This window comes from Gastrolobium bilobum, unplaced genomic scaffold (genome assembly GCF_033153095.1).
Source record: "Gastrolobium bilobum isolate Gb01-03AN ecotype WA unplaced genomic scaffold, APGP_CSIRO_Gbil_v1 utg1269, whole genome shotgun sequence".
Taxonomy (NCBI): Eukaryota; Viridiplantae; Streptophyta; class Magnoliopsida; order Fabales; family Fabaceae; genus Gastrolobium; species Gastrolobium bilobum.
In genome coordinates, this window is record NW_026898540.1 from 1,058,887 (window position 1) to 1,076,896 (window position 18,010).

Here is an 18,010-nt window from a genome sequence, read left to right on the forward strand (position 1 = left end):
ACGATCTAGGCAATCTCAAGTATTTTTAGGCTTAGAGATTGCTAGAGCCAAGAAATGAATTGTGTTATCCTAAAGACATTATACTCTTCAGCTTCTTGAAGATACATGTTTTTTAGCTTCAAAATCGGCTGCCACACCCATGGACCCAAAAGTTGTTCTTAATAATACAGATGGTGATCTTCTTCAAAAATGTTCTCAGTATAGAACCATAATTAATTGGTAGACTTGTATACTTGACCCTTTCAAGGCTTCACATAACCTATGTTGTTCATAGGTTTAGTCATTTTATTTCACAGCCACGTACACTTCATTTGCAAGCTGTTCATCACCTTCTTAGGTATCTTAAAAGTCATCCTAGGCAAAATTTGTTGTTTCCTTCTTCTTTTCACTGCAACTGAAGGCTTTTAGTAATGCTGATTAGGTTGATGTCCTGATTCAAGGAAGTCTATGACTGGTTTCTGTGTCTTTCTTGGAGAATCCTTAATCTCTTGCAAAGCCAAGAAACAAACTACCATTTCTAGAAGCTCAGCTGAGGCGAAATATAGAGCAATGACTGCCACTGTTGCTGATGTAGTTTGGATTTCTCAACTACTCTTTGATCTTGAGTTGTCTATTTCATCTCATACCTTACTCTTCTACGATAATTAGGCAGCCATGCATATTGCCTCAAATCAAACTTTCTATGAGAGGACAAAACACATATAAATTGATTGCTATTTTGTTAGAGATCAGGACACTTCTCGAAGGATCCGATTGATCCCGATCAAGTCCCAAGATCAATTGGCAGACATGTTTACAAAAGCTTTGCCCTCCACAACTCTGGTTTCTTTGTTGTCCAAGATGACAGTGTTGGATATCCAATGTTCATCTTAAGGGGGAGTAATAAGTGTTAACTTTATTTGGGGTCTTTGGTTAGTTAACTTCATCAATTAGTTATTGTTTTATTTTTTTTACCATAGTTAATGTTCTGAGTTAGTTAGAGATTAGTCAAAGGTACTTATCTTTCCCTTTTGTTTTTCATCTGCTGTATCATTTTTTCTGCACTCTTTGTATCAGATTTGATAAAATGCAAGAATTATTTTATTCTCATTTTGATCTGAATGTACTAGAAGATGTATATTGGATTAACAATGAGTTGAGCATGACTTGGGTCTCAACTCGATCATAATTTGCTTGACTCAAGTCCAAACTTAATAGAAAAATAGATTTATTTTATTGACTCGAACTCGTGACACCAAGGCGTTGATACCATGTAAAGAACCAGTTCAACCCAAAAACCTAAGCTGTTGGGTGATGATTACATTAATAATTTTATATATTTCTAACAACACCTTTATATTTTTTTCTAGTGAAACTCACACCTCTTTATATCTATCTCTTTCTAAAAATTACCTAAGTTTATATCTTTTAATAAGACAAATATTTTTCCCTTTTAAAATACAAAAACGAATAGCATAATTGGTTCCTAACAAAGTTTAATTGATTTACCAACAGTAACTCCATGTCATTATTTAAAAGTTGAGGTTTGCCCCGTTTATTAAGTGGGTTAAATTTTTTTAACTCAAGTTAGTTTATGAGTTTATGAATTTAATTTACTAAGCTCCGCTAATTGAGCCTTAAATAGCATGTGAGTCGACTTGGCTCATGTCAGTCCTACCTATAATGTAAAAAGTTGTAATTAATAAAAGTTCAAATGTATAAAAACAAAATCACATTTTTATTATAAAATATTTAAAAAGTGTACCTTATTTTAATAATGTTGACGAAATCGGCAAGTGTACCGATCGTACCAAGTAATAAAAGGGTAAGTAGAGTATCGTCTCCACGAGGATTGAGGCACCAAATTTATTATAACTATTCCTCTCTTGTTGGATAAGTAAAAATGGTTTGAGAACAAGTATGGTTTGTGAAATAAATGATAACAATTCAAGAAAATGTAAATGATTCAAGGTTCTTTTAGAATTCAAGAATACGAAATAAAGGTTGAGAAAATATGTGAGAAAATATTGCGGTAAAAAGACGCCAACACCTTTATGATCCCCACCTTGCAGCTTGGATTACATTTACGTTTGCCTATTCAATTGATCAAACAATTCATCATCTTTTAAAAATTAGTTAAACCCTAATTTCTTAGTGACTTTAACCTTATTAACTCTATTAGAATCCTAATCTCTTATAAATTCCTTTTCAAGTTAACCCTTAGAATCAATGAATCTTTAACGTTTGCGGTTCATATAGCCTATCCCTAGTGCATACATGAACAATTATCTTACCCTTTGTGAGGAATTAGAATTCCAATATCCCTATTGAAAACCCTAACCCTCGCAATCCTGATGGATTGATCAGTTTCAAAAGAATTATAGAATGAAGAACAAGGCAAGATAAATTCAATTTGAATAGATAAACATACTTCAACAAACTACAAGGGGTTCACATCAAGGCTTGTGATCCTTATCACAATAATAAAACTAGCCAGACATATTCATGTCTGACAAAATCAATACAAAAGAAAATAAAATTCAGAACCTAAAGGAGAGAAAGAAGATGAAGATTTTCCGTCTTGATCGTTCGAATCTTTGAAACTCCAAGAAGCTCCCAAGAATTCTCCCTCTCGTTGTTGTTTTTCTCTTCGTTGTTGTTAAAAAGTCCTTCCTTCCTCCTTCTTCTGTTTATGATCCTTTTATTCTGTTTCCTTGCTCTCCAATTGGGCCTCCTTTTTGAGTAATTCGCATTAGACTAAAATTAAAAATATCGCCCACGCACTTTGCACCAACTCTGGCGCAATTTGCATGTAAAAACAGAGGGAAAGCTGTCAAATGGCGCACTTTGCGCCAGGTCCCGCGCAAAGTGCGCCAAGCCCGCGCATTGTGCGCCATGATACAGGGACAAATTGGATCAAATGGCGCACTTTGCACCAAGTCCCGCGCAAAGTGCGCCAGCTGAAAAACCGCACTTCTCTCATCTCTTTTTTTGGTGTTTCTTGCCGTTAAAACACATAAATTGAGTGAGAGAATGATTGAGAATAAATAATCAATATTTCTTGCATTTTATAGCTTATTTTCACACATTTATGATTAATTTTTTTGCTTCTCTTAAGTTAGAAAGCATCATATGCTAGACGCATGTCAAATAACAATTAAATGGCAATAATGATGATACGCTAATTTTTCAATTTACTGTAAACCTATTATGACGTACACAAAGTAAATTTAAGGATGTCGTCATGGGTAGTCTAGAAACTTTACGTTGATTTAATGGATCCATCGAATATTAGTTTAGATGAATTATGTGATTCAAAAAATATATAATTATAATATTAAAATTATTATTTTTTCTTTACATCAGCGCTCAGCCGACAAACCGGGAAAAAAAAAGAAATTTTTTAATATTATAATAATATGTTCTTTGAAATACATAATTATAATAGCTGACATGTCACAATTTACATCATTTAACATAATATTTACATTTCCTTAATTTAATATATGATAATAACAGAGCTTTTAAGCTTTATAAATGGTTACAACAACCGCATTCTCTAGCAGTGATCTCTTTCTCAATTTATTGCTTTATAAGATACATCACTACCTCTTATTCTTGTTATCCTTTTTTGCTATATATCTCTAATGGAAGCTAAAGCAGATTATACCCAAGATGGCACTGTTGACTTCCGTGGCTGCCCTGCACTTCCCTCTAAAACTGGCAAATGGAAAGCTTGTGCTTTTCTTGTTGGTAAGCATATTTATTTCTAACCAAAATATTTACTCACTTTGTAAGCTTTTCTTAGATGGTGAACTGTTTTATATCTTCACTATCTTTTTCCTTGAAGATTTTGTTCCCTGCAGAAAAGGACAAAGAATTTGTAAACCCTTACTTACATTATGCTGATAGATTGTTAATTAAGCAACCCTTTACTATGATCTCTTGATTCATATGCATGTTTAGGCTCAAGTTTAGTTTCTTTTAAACAGAACTCTTAAAGTATATTCCAACATAGTAGGCTTCACACAGTTTCTATAGCATTGTTAGTGGTGATTTCTGTGGAGTTATAGCATTATATATATAATAACAAAGTTTCTCGTTTGTGCAACATATGATTATGCGATATATTTTTTAAGGTTTCAATTTTTTTATGGCATAATATTTCAGGATATGAAGCATTTGAAAGGATGGCCTTCTATGGAGTTGCTTCAAACTTAGTAAATTACCTTACAACCCAACTTCATGAAGATACAGTTTCATCAGTGAGGAATGTGAATAACTGGTCAGGATCTGTGTGGATAACACCAATTCTTGGGGCTTACATAGCCGATTCTTATTTGGGTCGCTTCTGGACTTTTACCCTCTCATCTCTCATTTATGTCTTGGTAAGCTAAGATCTATCACACTGTTATATCTCTTTTAAAGATTTTATTAATCTCATGTTAAAAGAGATAAGTTATCTCATGTTATAGAGATAAATTTATAGGCTCCACCACCTGAAAAACAAAAATAAAAGAAAAGAAAAAGGTGACACAGTTATCGAAGGTGTGTAGGAGAGAAAATTCTCATATGTAGCATCAGAGTAATTTTTTCCCTCCTTTTAAAGTATAAAATCAAGAGTCTAATATAGAATTAACCATGATGAATTGCATCTACATTTATCATCTTTATCTTCCAAGCAGAGGAGACCACCTTTTTGGACTATTTTACGTTACCTAATCCCAGCCAAAGTCCAAACAATTCCATTATTTGCATTTGTGGGACGCTAGGCTGCTATATATATGATTTTCCAAATGTCATAAATAGTCCTAAACAACTTATTTATGATTCATATAGCCCCACCATGATATAAGTAAAAAGATTTATAATTTTTTTTTCTTAAAGTTTTGAATTGAAATTGTTCCTTGGTTTGTGCCTTCCGGTATAATATTATTAATTAAGTTGGAACAACTGATGTCAATTAATCCATGTGTTTGGAGTAAAATACGACCTTTTTATATATGTGTCATCTCTCTTTTGAAATATTCATTTCAAAACAAATAAGAATATTTATGCTAATTCGTGTGCATGTGTCAGTTAATAAAAATGGATAAGAACTTATAATGGAAGGCTTAATCACCATGTGATTGATGGTAAAAGAATGGCTCTCGAAGCTGCGACAGTGATCAAGTTGTCATGTTTTTTCGAAAAAAAATTCCAGAACGGCACGCCACTAAATTTTTTGCCAAACTGTCATGCCTCTCAAGTTGTTGGCAGTTGTAGCAAGTTTGAACTACCATGTGGTAAAACAAGACAAACTCTACTATTAGTGGAAGCGAGTATAGATGGCCATGTAGTAGAAGAAAGTCAACTCATTTTTCGAAAATTCATAACTTTTGATTCATGTGTCCAGATCGGATACTTTTTTTATTCTATATAATTTTTTGAAATCTTTTTTAATGTTTGAAAGTGAAAATAAGAATAGAAATTATATAGCATTATTTACGGAGATAAAATATGCCAAACGGGAGGAAGCACTTTTTTGGGAAAATATTTTGACCACATCTCCTACGGATATTTGGCAGCGTGTAGATCTCGAAAAATTATGTGAAATAAAAAAAAAATCACTTGATTTAAATACCTAGGCAAAAAGTTATAGCCTTCCAAAATTTTACAATAAAATTTTCAAAATTTTGTGCCATGTGTCTCGAAACGATAAGTCACCAAAGTTGCTGTCACTGGAATTGAGTTTAGACAAAAATGATTTTAGTGACCTATCATTTCGTGACACGTGACAATCCAAACTCGTTACAACTGTCAACAAGTATGGAGGCATGACAGCTTGGCAAATTTTTCAAGTGGCGTGACATTTTGAAATTTTTTTTTAAACATGTGACAACTTAGTCACTGTTCCCTCAAAGTCTTAGGTATAACTATGACAAATAATTTTAAATGATCACTTTACTTTACGTAAGGTTAGTGGCATAATTAATGATGATGTATCATTTGATGTATGTATATGATAGACGTGGGAGCCTTAGTGGGTTGAAACTAGTAACCCAATGGCTAAACGTTCTCATCCCAATAGATTGTTACCTTAATTTATTCTTCTTTTTTATTTTTATTTTTTATAATTCTATGTTATACATTTGTATAGCAAACCACCTCATGCACTAGTTCCTCTACATGTCACAGGGGATGACTCTTCTCACTGTAGCTGTATCACTCAAAAGCTTGAGGCCAACATGCACCAATGGCATTTGCAACAAGGCTTCTAGATCACAAATTGCATTTTTTTACACAGCACTCTACACTATGGCAATTGGGGCTGGAGGAACAAAACCCAATATCTCAACCTTTGGTGCTGACCAATTTGATGATTTCAATCCCAATGAGAAAGAGCTCAAGGCTTCATTCTTCAATTGGTGGATGTTTACCTCATTTTTAGGTGCTTTGATTGCCACTTTAGGCCTTGTCTACATTCAAGAAAACATGGGATGGGGACTTGGCTATGGCATCCCCACTGCTGGTCTCATATTGTCCTTAATCATATTCTATATAGGCACGCCAATATATCGTCACAAAGTTAGGACTACAAAATGTCCAGCAAGGGACCTAATTCGTGTCCCTATTGCAACCTTCAGGAATAGAAAACTCCAACTCCCTAGTGACCCCTCAGATCTTTATGAGCACGATCTTCAACATTACATTACTTGTGGAAAACGGCAAGTCTATCACACTCCATCTTTGAGGTGAGACACTCTCACTCCTCTCTTTTTTCTCATTTTCTATTTCATTTTCTTCTATGATATGGGAATATGTGGCCGGAGAAGAAGGGGTTTCTCAAATTTTTGAGCTTGATATGTTGGGATTAATGTTTCTCACGGAGATAATTGTATCTTCTAAACACATATAAAAGTATGTAGGGCCATATAAAGAGAAGAGAGAAAAAAAAATATGAGTCACACATATTTTTATGTGTTGGTAAAAGATAAAATTTATCTCTTATAATATGAGAAACATTAATAGCTAATATGTTTTCACTTTGGATTCTAATGTTTTAAAGATTTTTGTGCACAAGTTGCACATCAGTGGTTGGGAGCTGACACAGCTCATTTCTAGTAGTGGTTTTGGGCAGGTGGGGTAATTATATAGTAATATACAGTAAAATTTGGAACCAGGAAAGGCATTTCCCATCTTTACCAAACAAATCAATTTGATACAGAATCTAGAAAGTGGTCCACTCCTAAAGATTCCACATTCTCCATTTTAATCTCTTGGCCAATAAGCAGTCAAAGGGGGTTCATCCAGTACAATTTTATGTGCACAAATAGGGAACCCGCTATTTGAAACAAAAGGGTGGGGCTAGTGGTGAGGACCGCTATGTCATTCGTCTCATTGAATTCTTTCCATGTGCACAGTTCACATGTCCTTCTTTGAGGCCCTCTTAAATGACTTTTTCAACCAGGCTCTTTTTCCATACAGGAAGTGTCACAGTTGTGTCCACAATATACCACTCTCTCAAAAATTATTAAAAACACGACTAGTTATTACCAACCATAACATGTTGCATGCGTAACACGCTTTAGTCCCCATTTGCATTCTCGGTGCATAGAGAAATTATTACAATCACTCCTAGTTATTACCAACCATAACATACTTGCATGCGAAACGCTTTAGTCCACATTTGCATTCTTGGTGCATAGAGAGACAAGTAGTAACGTTTGGTACAGCGGAACAAAACGTGACATATATATATGAAGGGCTTTAGTAATCTCATGTTGTAGGAGAGTGTTATCTCCTACCATAGACACAATTATGGGTGGAGTCCACTCACTTATTAAAAATAAAAAATTACAAATTAAACTACACGAAAATTAATGGGTGTGTAGGAAAAAGATGTTATCTTATGTTGCATAAGAATAATATTTTCCATATATGAATTCTATTTTATGTTTAGCAAATTTTAAAAATAAAACAGGACAAGACATATGGTTAAATAGTGGTATGTTTTGATTCTATGAAAAGGGTGAAACCAAAGATAAAAAAAACGGAACAAAACATTCAATTTGATTCTGTCCATGCAGTAAAAGCTACCATAGGAATAGGATGAATCCATTACCAGAAGATTGGAATATACCACAACTACACACTGGACAAAGACTATTTTTTTCTTACTCCAATTTTGTTAGAAAGTGATTAAACAAACACTGGTCGACTGAATGCAACTTGTGTACTCAGGTTTTTGGACAATGCTGCTATTAAAGAAGACAATACTGATTCCTCAAGAGTACCATTGACTGTAACACAAGTGGAAGGAGCTAAGCTTATCTTTGGTATGGTCCTTATATGGCTAGTAACACTGATTCCCAGCACCATTTGGGCACAAATCAACACTCTTTTTGTGAAACAAGGCACCACCTTGGACAGAAGCCTTGGTCCTAATTTTAAAATTCCAGCAGCATCTCTTGGAAGCTTCGTGACCCTCTCTATGCTACTCTCAGTGCCAATGTATGACCGGTTTTTCGTGCCGTTCATGTGCCGGAAAACTGGCCACCCTAGAGGAATCACGTTGCTTCAAAGGCTTGGAATTGGATTTTCAATCCAGATCATAGCCATTGCAATTGCTTATGCTGTTGAAGTTAGGAGAATGCATGTCATAAGAGAAAACCACGTAGTTGGTCCTAAAGATATTGTCCCTATGAGTATATTTTGGTTGTTGCCCCAGTACGTTCTAATTGGGATAGCAGATGTGTTCAATGCCATAGGATTGTTAGAATTCTTCTATGATCAATCCCCAGAAGACATGCAGAGTCTTGGAACAACGTTCTTCACAAGTGGGATTGGTGTTGGCAACTTCTTGAACAGCTTTTTGGTAACAATGGTTGATAAAATAACAGGAAGGGGTGAGAGAAAGAGTTGGATAGGTGACAACTTGAATGATTGTCACTTAGATTACTATTATGGGTTTCTGTTGGTCTTGTCAAGTGTCAACTTAGTGGTATTTCTTTGGGCTTCAAGTAGATACATTTACAAGAGGGAGTCAATAAGGGTCAAAGAGGGCCTTTGTGTTCAAATGGAGGGAAACCCAACTTTGGATGCATCTCTTGGTTTACAAGTATGAAAACTAGCTAGGGTGGTAGGGCATGTTAAATAGCTAGTAGTGATATTAAACTAAAATTTTCTTCACAGATTCTGTGCCAAACTGATGAATGACTGTTATTTGAATTTAATTGGCCCCAACCTATATTTTTTTATTTATTTTAAGTTAAGTTGGAGCCAAATAAATTCAGATACATCAGTTTGCGTAGAATTTATGAAAAAATTATGTATCATTATCCTCAATACACACCATGTGTGATATTTTGTAAGATATGTGTGCAAGTGCAATGTTAGTTTTTTCTCCCTGCTTTTGCTAATAGAATTTCATGTGTAAATGCAATGTTTCAATCTTTTTTCTCAAGTTCCTCTTTTTTTATTTATGGAATAGAATATATATTAAATACATAAGTGTTAAAATGTATTTAAATTTAAAAGATCCAGATTTGATTTTAATTGTTCAGATTGCTTTGTTAGTTTAGTCCTTGTAAATAGGGAAGTTTATAACAAATAGATTAGAATAGGAATTTGTTAGATGTTACTTTCAATCCTATCTATTTACCATGTATGTGTATAAATTCACCTCTGTTGAGGAATGAGAAGTAAGAAAGAATGAAGTTTTGTATCAGGTACCAAATTTTGACATGGTATCAGAGCAAAGTTCTGATCCAGGGAAAAATACTTTAAACCAAGTCCCACACCCTTTATTCCATAGTCATTTACCCACCCAATTTTCTCACCCGACACTTTACCCATATTTCCCATTCCTAAACAATTTTCTCTTACCCAACCCTAACCCCCAAATCGGTTGTTTCACTCTACACCCTCCATGGCTGAAGATCAGTCGAACTCAGATACCGCCATCCCAAATCCACCCCAACCCAATATCGTTATTCACCAAGATCATTCGTCTCTTCCCATCACCATCGTTCTAGATGATTCCGATTACCCTCATTGGTCGCAACTCATGGATATGCGCATCGGTGCTCGCAACAAATCTGGGTTCCTCACCGGCGCTATGAAGAAACCTAACACCAATGACTCATCGTATGATACCTGGGTCACCGACAACAAACGTGTAAAAAGTTGGTTGATCGATTCGATGTCTCCCGCTCTCATGCATCGGTTCCTTCGGCTGGAATCAGCGGCTGAAATCTGGGAAGCCGCAACCAAGACATTCTATGATGGCTCGGATGAAACTTGCTTATACGAACTCAATCAACGCTCCTTCTCCACAAAGCAAGTTGGTCGCCCCCTCTCCACGTATTACAACGAATTATTATCAATCTTCCAAGAGATTGATCACCGATTGTCTTCCTCTTCTTCCACTGTTGATGGCGTTGTCAATGGCTACTCTGTCCTCTCCTGTCTCCGTGTGCACATCTTCCTCGCAGGACTGGACTCTGATTTTACTCATATTCGTGGAGAAATTCTTCGTAAGGATCCAAAATTAGATTTGGAAAGCACTTATGCATATGTACGCAAGGATTTTCAACAACGCCAAACCATGGCTCCTTCCAAGCCACAACCCGATACTGTTGCATTTGCGTCTCTCTCCTCTCACCCTAGTGCCTCCAGTAAGCCTCGGCGTGAACCTTCCTCTTCCTCGTTAAAGTCCTCTTATGTCTGCACTCATTGTGGAGAAACAGGACACACGAAGCAACGCTGCTATGCTCTTATTGGCTACCCTGAATGGTGGGACTTCTCCAAGCGGCCCCGAAAGAAAATGCCCACCAAGGGACTATTGACCACTGCCGAAGGTGATTCACCTACTCCTCAAGCAAATTTTGCACAAACAAGTATCCTAGGTAAGCCTCATACTTTCTCTGTACATGGTAGGTCTTATACTTGGATTATTGATACTGGCGCCTCTGACCATATGATTCGGGATTCTTGTCAGTTGAATAATTTTACTCCTTGCCCCATCCCTGTTGTTTCTACTGCTAATGGTGGCACGTCGACCATAACAGGACAGGGATCTTTACAATTATCCACCACTCTATTTCTTTCCTCTGTTCTCGTTGTCCCTTCCTTAGAATTTAACCTGTTATCTGTTAGTAAACTCACATCTGAATTACAATGCTTTGTCACCTTCTTTCCCACCCATTGTTTATTTCAGGACAGCCGCACCAAGATGATACTTGGCTCTGGTATTAAACGTGATAGTCTCTATTACTTGGATCTGAAGCACAACGAAGATAATCCTCTGACATGCAGCACTTCAAGCACTTCCAAGAATACACGGCAGATTTGGCTTTGGCATCTTAGATTAGGACATTTGTTTTGGTTATTTAAAAAAATTATTTCCCTTGTTATTTTCTGGAATAAGCACATCTGATTTTCAATGTGCCACTTGTACATTGGCTAAGAGCCATATGATTCCTTTTTATCCCAGCTTAAATAAAAGTACAATTCCTTTTCAAGTGATACACTCGGATGTTTGGGGACCTGCAAAGGTTCCCTCTTTGTCTAAAGCTCTCTATTATGTTTCCTTTATTGATGAATGTACCCGTATGACCTGGGTTACACTTCTTCCTCACAAAAGTGATGTCTTCTCTGCTTTTAATTTTTTTTTTCAAATGGTTAAAACCCAATTTCAGTCTCATATTCAGGTTTTGCAAACTGATAATGGTACAGAGTATTTAAACTCCACCTTCACTGAGTTTCTCACCACCCACGGTCTCAAGCATCAAACCTCTTGCCCCTATACTCCCCAACAAAATGGCTTGGCTGAACGGAAAAATAGACACCTACTTGAAGTTGTTCGAGCTTCTCTTTTTGGCATGAATGTCCCTCGGCATTTTTGGGGAGAAGCCCTCATGTCTGCTGCATATTTGATTAACCGTACACCCTCTAGTTCTCTTGACTCTCAAACACCACAACAAAAACTTGAATCATTTTTCTCCATCCCTCATATACCTAATCTTGAGCCTCGTATCTTTGGTTGCACTGTCTATGTTCATGTCCCTAAACCCCTCAGAAACAAGCTTGATCCTTGTTCCAACAAATGCATCTTTGTTGGGTACTCCCTTGTCCAAAAAGGTTATCGGTGCTATGACCCCTCTCTAAAAAAAATCTGTGTATCTTTGGAAGTCTCTTTCAGGGAATTTGAGCCATTCTACTCAGGGGGAGTATCTTCTTCTCCTTCTCAGGGGGAGATTCATCACATTATTGGAGAACGAGAAGATAATTGGGACTACACATATGTCAGTCCAACAAATCTGCCAACAGCCGAAGCTACCACAGATAGTGATGATTTAAATTGCAATCTTAATCCTACATCACAACTTGATACCTTTGCTCCTCTTCATGAGTCCACACTTGAACTACCATGTTTACAACCAGAAACCGAAGTATCATCCATGGATGCACCAACAGAGATTCAGGTATCTTCTATTCCTATTCCTTCACCTTCTTCTAATCCATCACCAGTTAGAAAATCTCAAAGACTCACAAAAGGTATTCCAAAAAAATACTATGAACCTGACCCCAAAGCACCTGCTAAATATCCCCTAAGTAATTTTATATCTTCTCACAGATTATCCGAATCATATGCATTGACCACTAATCAATTGTCTAGTGTATACATTCCTACTAATGTGCAGGATGCAATGACTGACCCAAGGTGGAAGGAAGCAATGAATATAGAGATGGATGCCTTGCAAAAGAACTCTACTTGGGAGTTATGTCCTCTGCCAAATGGAAAGCAAGCTATCGGATGTAAATGGATTTTTTCCATAAAGTTGAAAGCTGATGGGACACTAGACAGATATAAGGCAAGATTGGTTGCCAAAGGGTACACACAGAAGTTTGGAGTGGATTATCAGGAGACATTTGCTCCTGTGGCAAAATTGAACACAGTTCGGATTCTTATCTCCTTGGCTGCAAACAGAAACTGGCCTTTGAAACAGTTTGACGTTAAGAATGCGTTTCTAAATGGAGATCTTGAAGAGGAGGTATATATGGAAATCCCTCCTGGTCTGCAGAAAAATTCATTGAAGGAAAACAAAGTATGCAGGCTCAAGAAAGCATTATACGGATTAAAACAGTCTCCGAGAGCTTGGTTTGGGAGATTCTCATTAGCTATGAAAAAATTTGGGTATAAACAGAGCAATTCTGATCACACTCTGTTTATAAAACACAAGGAAGGAAAGATTACAGTTTTGATAGTATATGTAGACGATATGGTACTCACAGGTGATGACTTATGTGAAATGAAAGCCTTGGAGAAGTATTTGGCCACTGAATTCGAGATGAAGGACTTAGGATCACTAAAATATTTTTTGGGTATTGAAGTTGCAAGGTCAGACCAAGGTATATGCATGTCACAACGAAAATATATTCTTGACCTTCTGGCTGAAGTTGGATTACTGGGTTGCAAACCAGTAGAGACACCAATTGAAATGAACCATGTCCTAGGAATCTATCCAGATCAGAAACAAACAGATATTGGAAAGTACCAGAGGTTAGTAGGAAGACTCATATATCTAGCACACACAAGGCCAGATATCAGTTATGCGGTAAGTGTTGTCAGTCGTTTCATGCACAACCCAAGTGAAGATCACATGAAGGCAGTAATCAGAATATTAAGATACTTGAAAGGATCTCCAGGAAAAGGATTACTATTTTCCAAAGGAAAAAGATCATCTGTTGTAGGATTTACTGATTCAGATTGGGCGGGAGATAAAACCACAAGACAGTCAACTTCTGGATATTTTACCTTTGTAGAAGGTAACCTTGTAACTTGGAAAAGCAAAAAACAGAAGGTAGTGGCACAATCAAGTGCAGAAGCAGAGTACAGGGGTATGGCTCAAGGAGTTTGTGAAATGCTATGGATAAAAAGACTACTGGAAGAATTAGAAATCAGTCACAATGATCCTATGAATTTGTATTGTGATAATAAGGTTGCAATTGAAATAGCTCACAATCCAATCCAACATGATAGAACCAAGCATGTAGAAGTTGATAGGCACTTCATCAAAGAAAAGTTAGACAAGAAGATCATTCAGTTTCCATTTGTTAAATCAGAGGATCAACTCGCAGATATTTTGACAAAAGCTGTATCCGGAAAATCATTTGAATAGCAATTGACAAGTTGGGCATGATTGATATCCATGCACCAACTTGAGGGGGAGTGTTAAAATGTATTTAAATTTAAAAGATCCAGATTTGATTTTAATTGTTCAGATTGCTTTGTTAGTTTAGTCCTTGTAAATAGGGAAGTTTATAACAAATAGATTAGAATAGGAATTTGTTAGCTGTTACTTTCAATCCTATCTATTTACCATGTATGTGTATAAATTCACCCTCTGTTGAGGAATGAGAAGTAAGAAAGAATAAAGTTTTGTATCAGGTACCAAATTTTGACAATAAGGAATGCATTTACATTCATATAGAAGAATGTGTTGGATAAAAAATTTCACTGATTCTGATAATTCGATGGTGAAAAATATCCATGGCCTTCAAGTAGATATCTAAACCTAATGCAATTGCAGAATGATGAAACGACGAACTTAATAATATGATAAGTTAATTGTATGGTTTGAATGGAGAGGCCTATGAACCTATGCTAAATTGAAACAGATGTCCTTGAAAGTTCAAACGAAAAAACATTTTCACCAGCGTCAAAGAAAACAACGTTTGTTGGAAAAATCATTTGGCAGATATGCATGTGGTTTTCCCTATTATAATCTTGATCTTAAGATCCCCAATTTTTTTTTAATCTAAGGCAATCATGGGGGGCAAACTTTGTTCTAGAGGAGTGAGCTTCTTCATAGAAAATTAACTACTGAATGAATGAATAGAGCCTCATAATGCTTGGATTTCACACAAAATGTATTAAAGCTTAAACCACTAAAAAGTACACTCTAACTTGAAAAGAGGGTCTTTGATCCACTATAGGTACCCTGCACCTTACAGAGTAAAATAAGGAGTTGATAGCTATTGATGTAAAATGAACAATTTAGTTTTTTTTTTTATCAAATAGAAGCACTTATGTGACAATTATGGTTATATGAAAACATAACTTCTTTAATTTTCTTATTCCACTATGTACTTGACTACTTTATAAAATGCACCCTATTCTTTATAGAGAATCCAAACTCTAGAAAGAGAACTAATAAAATAAATATGGAGGACCAGTATTTAGTTCATTTATTACAGAACAGAAGTTTGATTCAGCAATCAGAATGTATTTAAAGAATTTGCACTCATTGTTAAGTATGGCAAAATGACATTTTAGTAATCAGTCATACATTCCCAAGCAAAACCAAGAAGAATATAAAGATATTATATGTGTCACCAATGAACAACCTTGACCACAGAACAACCAAATAAGCTTTCGTTGTTGAACTCCCCCCCCCCCCTTTGTGGACTTTATTGCTAACTGGTGGAGTCTTAAGAGTCTAACTTAGTAATAAGGATGGTACGGTGTAAAGACATCTCAGAATTCAGCAGGAATTCTCAAGCAAAACCATGTACAATATAGTATAAATATAAAAAATTCAATTAACATTCACTTTGTCACAATAGTAAATAATTCAGAATATGAAATCAATGAATCTTTTAAGGCATACACAACCACAGTTGATACTGCTATTGCCTATGTAGCACCGATACCGACACGGGACACGTGACACGACAAGATACGACACTCCGACACGTTAATTCTAAAAACTGTTAGATTTCGACACGTTAGGACACGTTGTGATATTAAATAATATTTTTTATTTATGTAGTGTATATTATATTTAATATTCAATAATTTAACAAAAAAATGAGGTTAAACTTTTAATACCCATCAATTTTGCAAAGAAACATAAGATATTCCAAATATTTATATTAGACTCAATAAAATTATAATCGTAATCCAACGAAGCTATTAGTTGAAACTAAAAACGTAACGCAATGCAACCTTTGAACTATTTTTTGAGTTTCTACAATACGTGTTAGAGTGTTGGAGAGTGTTGGGAAGTGTCGGACACGACACGTCCAAGGTCTTTGAAGCGTCGGTGCTTCATAGGCTATTGCCGCTCACCTTGCCAAACCCAGACAATATCTTTAAGAGCTGGTCTTATATCATCTTTCAATATCCTCTGGTATTCTAATGTATCACCACAGGATTTCTTCATCTCAACCAAATGGAGAGATGGGGTTAACTCAAATATTTCAGCATCTATGGAAAGCAGTTCTCTTCTACCTTCCCTGGATCTCTCCAATTTCAGCAACCCCCCATCCTTCTTAAGTATCTTCATCCCCAGAATGCGAGCAACATCCTCCATTGTAGACACAATAGAAGAGGCAGAGCTCATGGATGTAAATTTCATGTCTTCCTGTTCATCATTGCTTACAAAAAAGCCAGACAAGTCAAGCCCAGCGGACAGAGAAATTATATCAAAAGCATTAAAACTTGCCAATGCTTGATTTGCCTCAACAGCAGCACTTTCATTCTCACACGCACCAAGAGCTTCATCAAAATCAACTGAAGTCACATTTGTAACCTCTCCTTTCAGTTCATCAGATTTGGAGTTGAAACCTTTTCTGAACCAGGAATTTTCCAAAAATTTTGCCATGGATATCCTAGTTTCTGGGTTGGGGTCAAGGATCTTTGCTAATAGTCTGCGCACTTCAAATGAAAACCAGTTTGGAAATTTGTACTTTGCCTTGCTTATTTTCTTATACAGTACTATAAGATTCAAATCATAGAATGGTAAATGACCAGCCAAAAGAACAAACAAGATTACTCCACAAGACCATACATCAGCTTTAGTTCCATCATAACCATTTCCACTTATAACCTCAGGAGCTACATATGCAGGAGTTCCACAAACTGTGTGCAGCATGATGCCTTGACTATGAGATTCAACAAGTGCACTCAGTCCAAAATCTGCTACCTTGAGAACTTCATTCTCATCCAAAAGCAAGTTTTCTGGCTTCAAATCCCTGTGATAAACACCCCTGCTATGGCAAAAATCAACACCGCTGATCAATTGTTGGAAGTACTTCCTTGCTATGTCCTCATGGAGTTTACCTTTAGCTACCTCGTTGAAAAGTTCACCCCCTTTGGCATATTCTATGATGAAGTAAATCTTGGTTTTGGTGGCCAAGACCTCATAAAGCTGCAAAACATTTGGGTGTTTAACCAGTCTCATAATAGATATCTCTCGCTTAGTTTGATCAACCAACCCAACTTTTAGAATTTTCTCCTTGTCCATCACCTTAACGGCAACATTGTCCCCGGTTCTGAGGTCCCTTGCATGATAAACCTTCGCAAAGTTTCCTTGACCTAATAGTCTGCCAAACTCATACTTCTGCATCAATACATTCCCATTTTTCTCCATTTCATGCACAAACCCTCAAACACAAATTAAGTAACCCGGTTTATCCTAGTTCCACGGTTTCTAATCAAGGAACCTTTCTTTGTCAAGGATTTGTTTCACCTTGAAAGGCAAGCCAAAAACAATTTCAGTTGAGTCCTTAACCTCGCTCAGAAGCCAACAAACAAACAAACACACTTAGCTACAGAACCTCTCCAGATAAGGTGCTATCAAGAGGTTCAGGCACATATTTCTGCATCCCCAGTGTGTCAATTCAAATGCTCTCCCTGAGAGGAAGAAACAAAAACACCAAATAAATAAATAAAATGACATTTTAAAGAAAAAGATATTGAATCCAATAAACAGATGATGAAGGTTCCAACACAAAGACATGATGACATACATGAAGTTGAATCAGAACAAGGAACAAAGGGTATTCAAAAAATTGAAACTTGGACACTCACAAGGTTAAAACTCAATCAGATGATCATGTGAAACCAAAAAAATAAAGAAAGCAAATAAAAGTAAAGCCACAAGAAACCTGTCCAGTATCTCTTGATCGATCATCCAAACAAGAAAAAAGATAACTAAACTAAGTTTAGGACAATTCACCTGAATTCTGACATTAACAAGCA

General features: G+C 36.2%; 2 protein-coding genes across 7 annotated transcripts; one reads left to right on the plus strand and one right to left on the minus strand.

Annotated features, from left to right (window-relative positions):
• The first annotated feature begins 3,626 nt into the window (after window positions 1-3,626).
• On the plus strand, window positions 3,627-9,101 carry LOC133317287 (protein NRT1/ PTR FAMILY 5.1). Its single transcript, XM_061519150.1, has 4 exons — window positions 3,627-3,732; window positions 4,150-4,367; window positions 6,157-6,713; window positions 8,203-9,101. The coding sequence occupies exons 1-4, from the start codon at window positions 3,627-3,629 to the stop codon at window positions 9,083-9,085; spliced, it is 1,764 nt and encodes a 587-aa protein (XP_061375134.1). The 3' UTR covers window positions 9,086-9,101.
• A 6,906-nt stretch (window positions 9,102-16,007) lies between these two features.
• Window positions 16,008-17,399, minus strand: LOC133317285 (CBL-interacting protein kinase 2-like). 6 transcript variants are annotated; one of them, XM_061519147.1, is made up of 2 exons: window positions 16,560-17,399; window positions 16,008-16,487 (listed from the first exon to the last, which is right to left on the minus strand). In XM_061519147.1, the coding sequence occupies exons 1-2, from the start codon at window positions 17,397-17,399 to the stop codon at window positions 16,083-16,085; spliced, it is 1,245 nt and encodes a 414-aa protein (XP_061375131.1). In that variant the 3' UTR covers window positions 16,008-16,082. The 6 variants fall into 6 exon arrangements, with proteins under 6 accessions (XP_061375131.1, XP_061375132.1, XP_061375129.1 ...); XM_061519148.1 differs by having other exon boundaries at window positions 16,008-16,391; window positions 16,551-17,399; XM_061519145.1 differs by having other exon boundaries at window positions 16,008-16,508; window positions 16,551-17,399.
• Window positions 17,400-18,010: the final 611 nt, after the last annotated feature.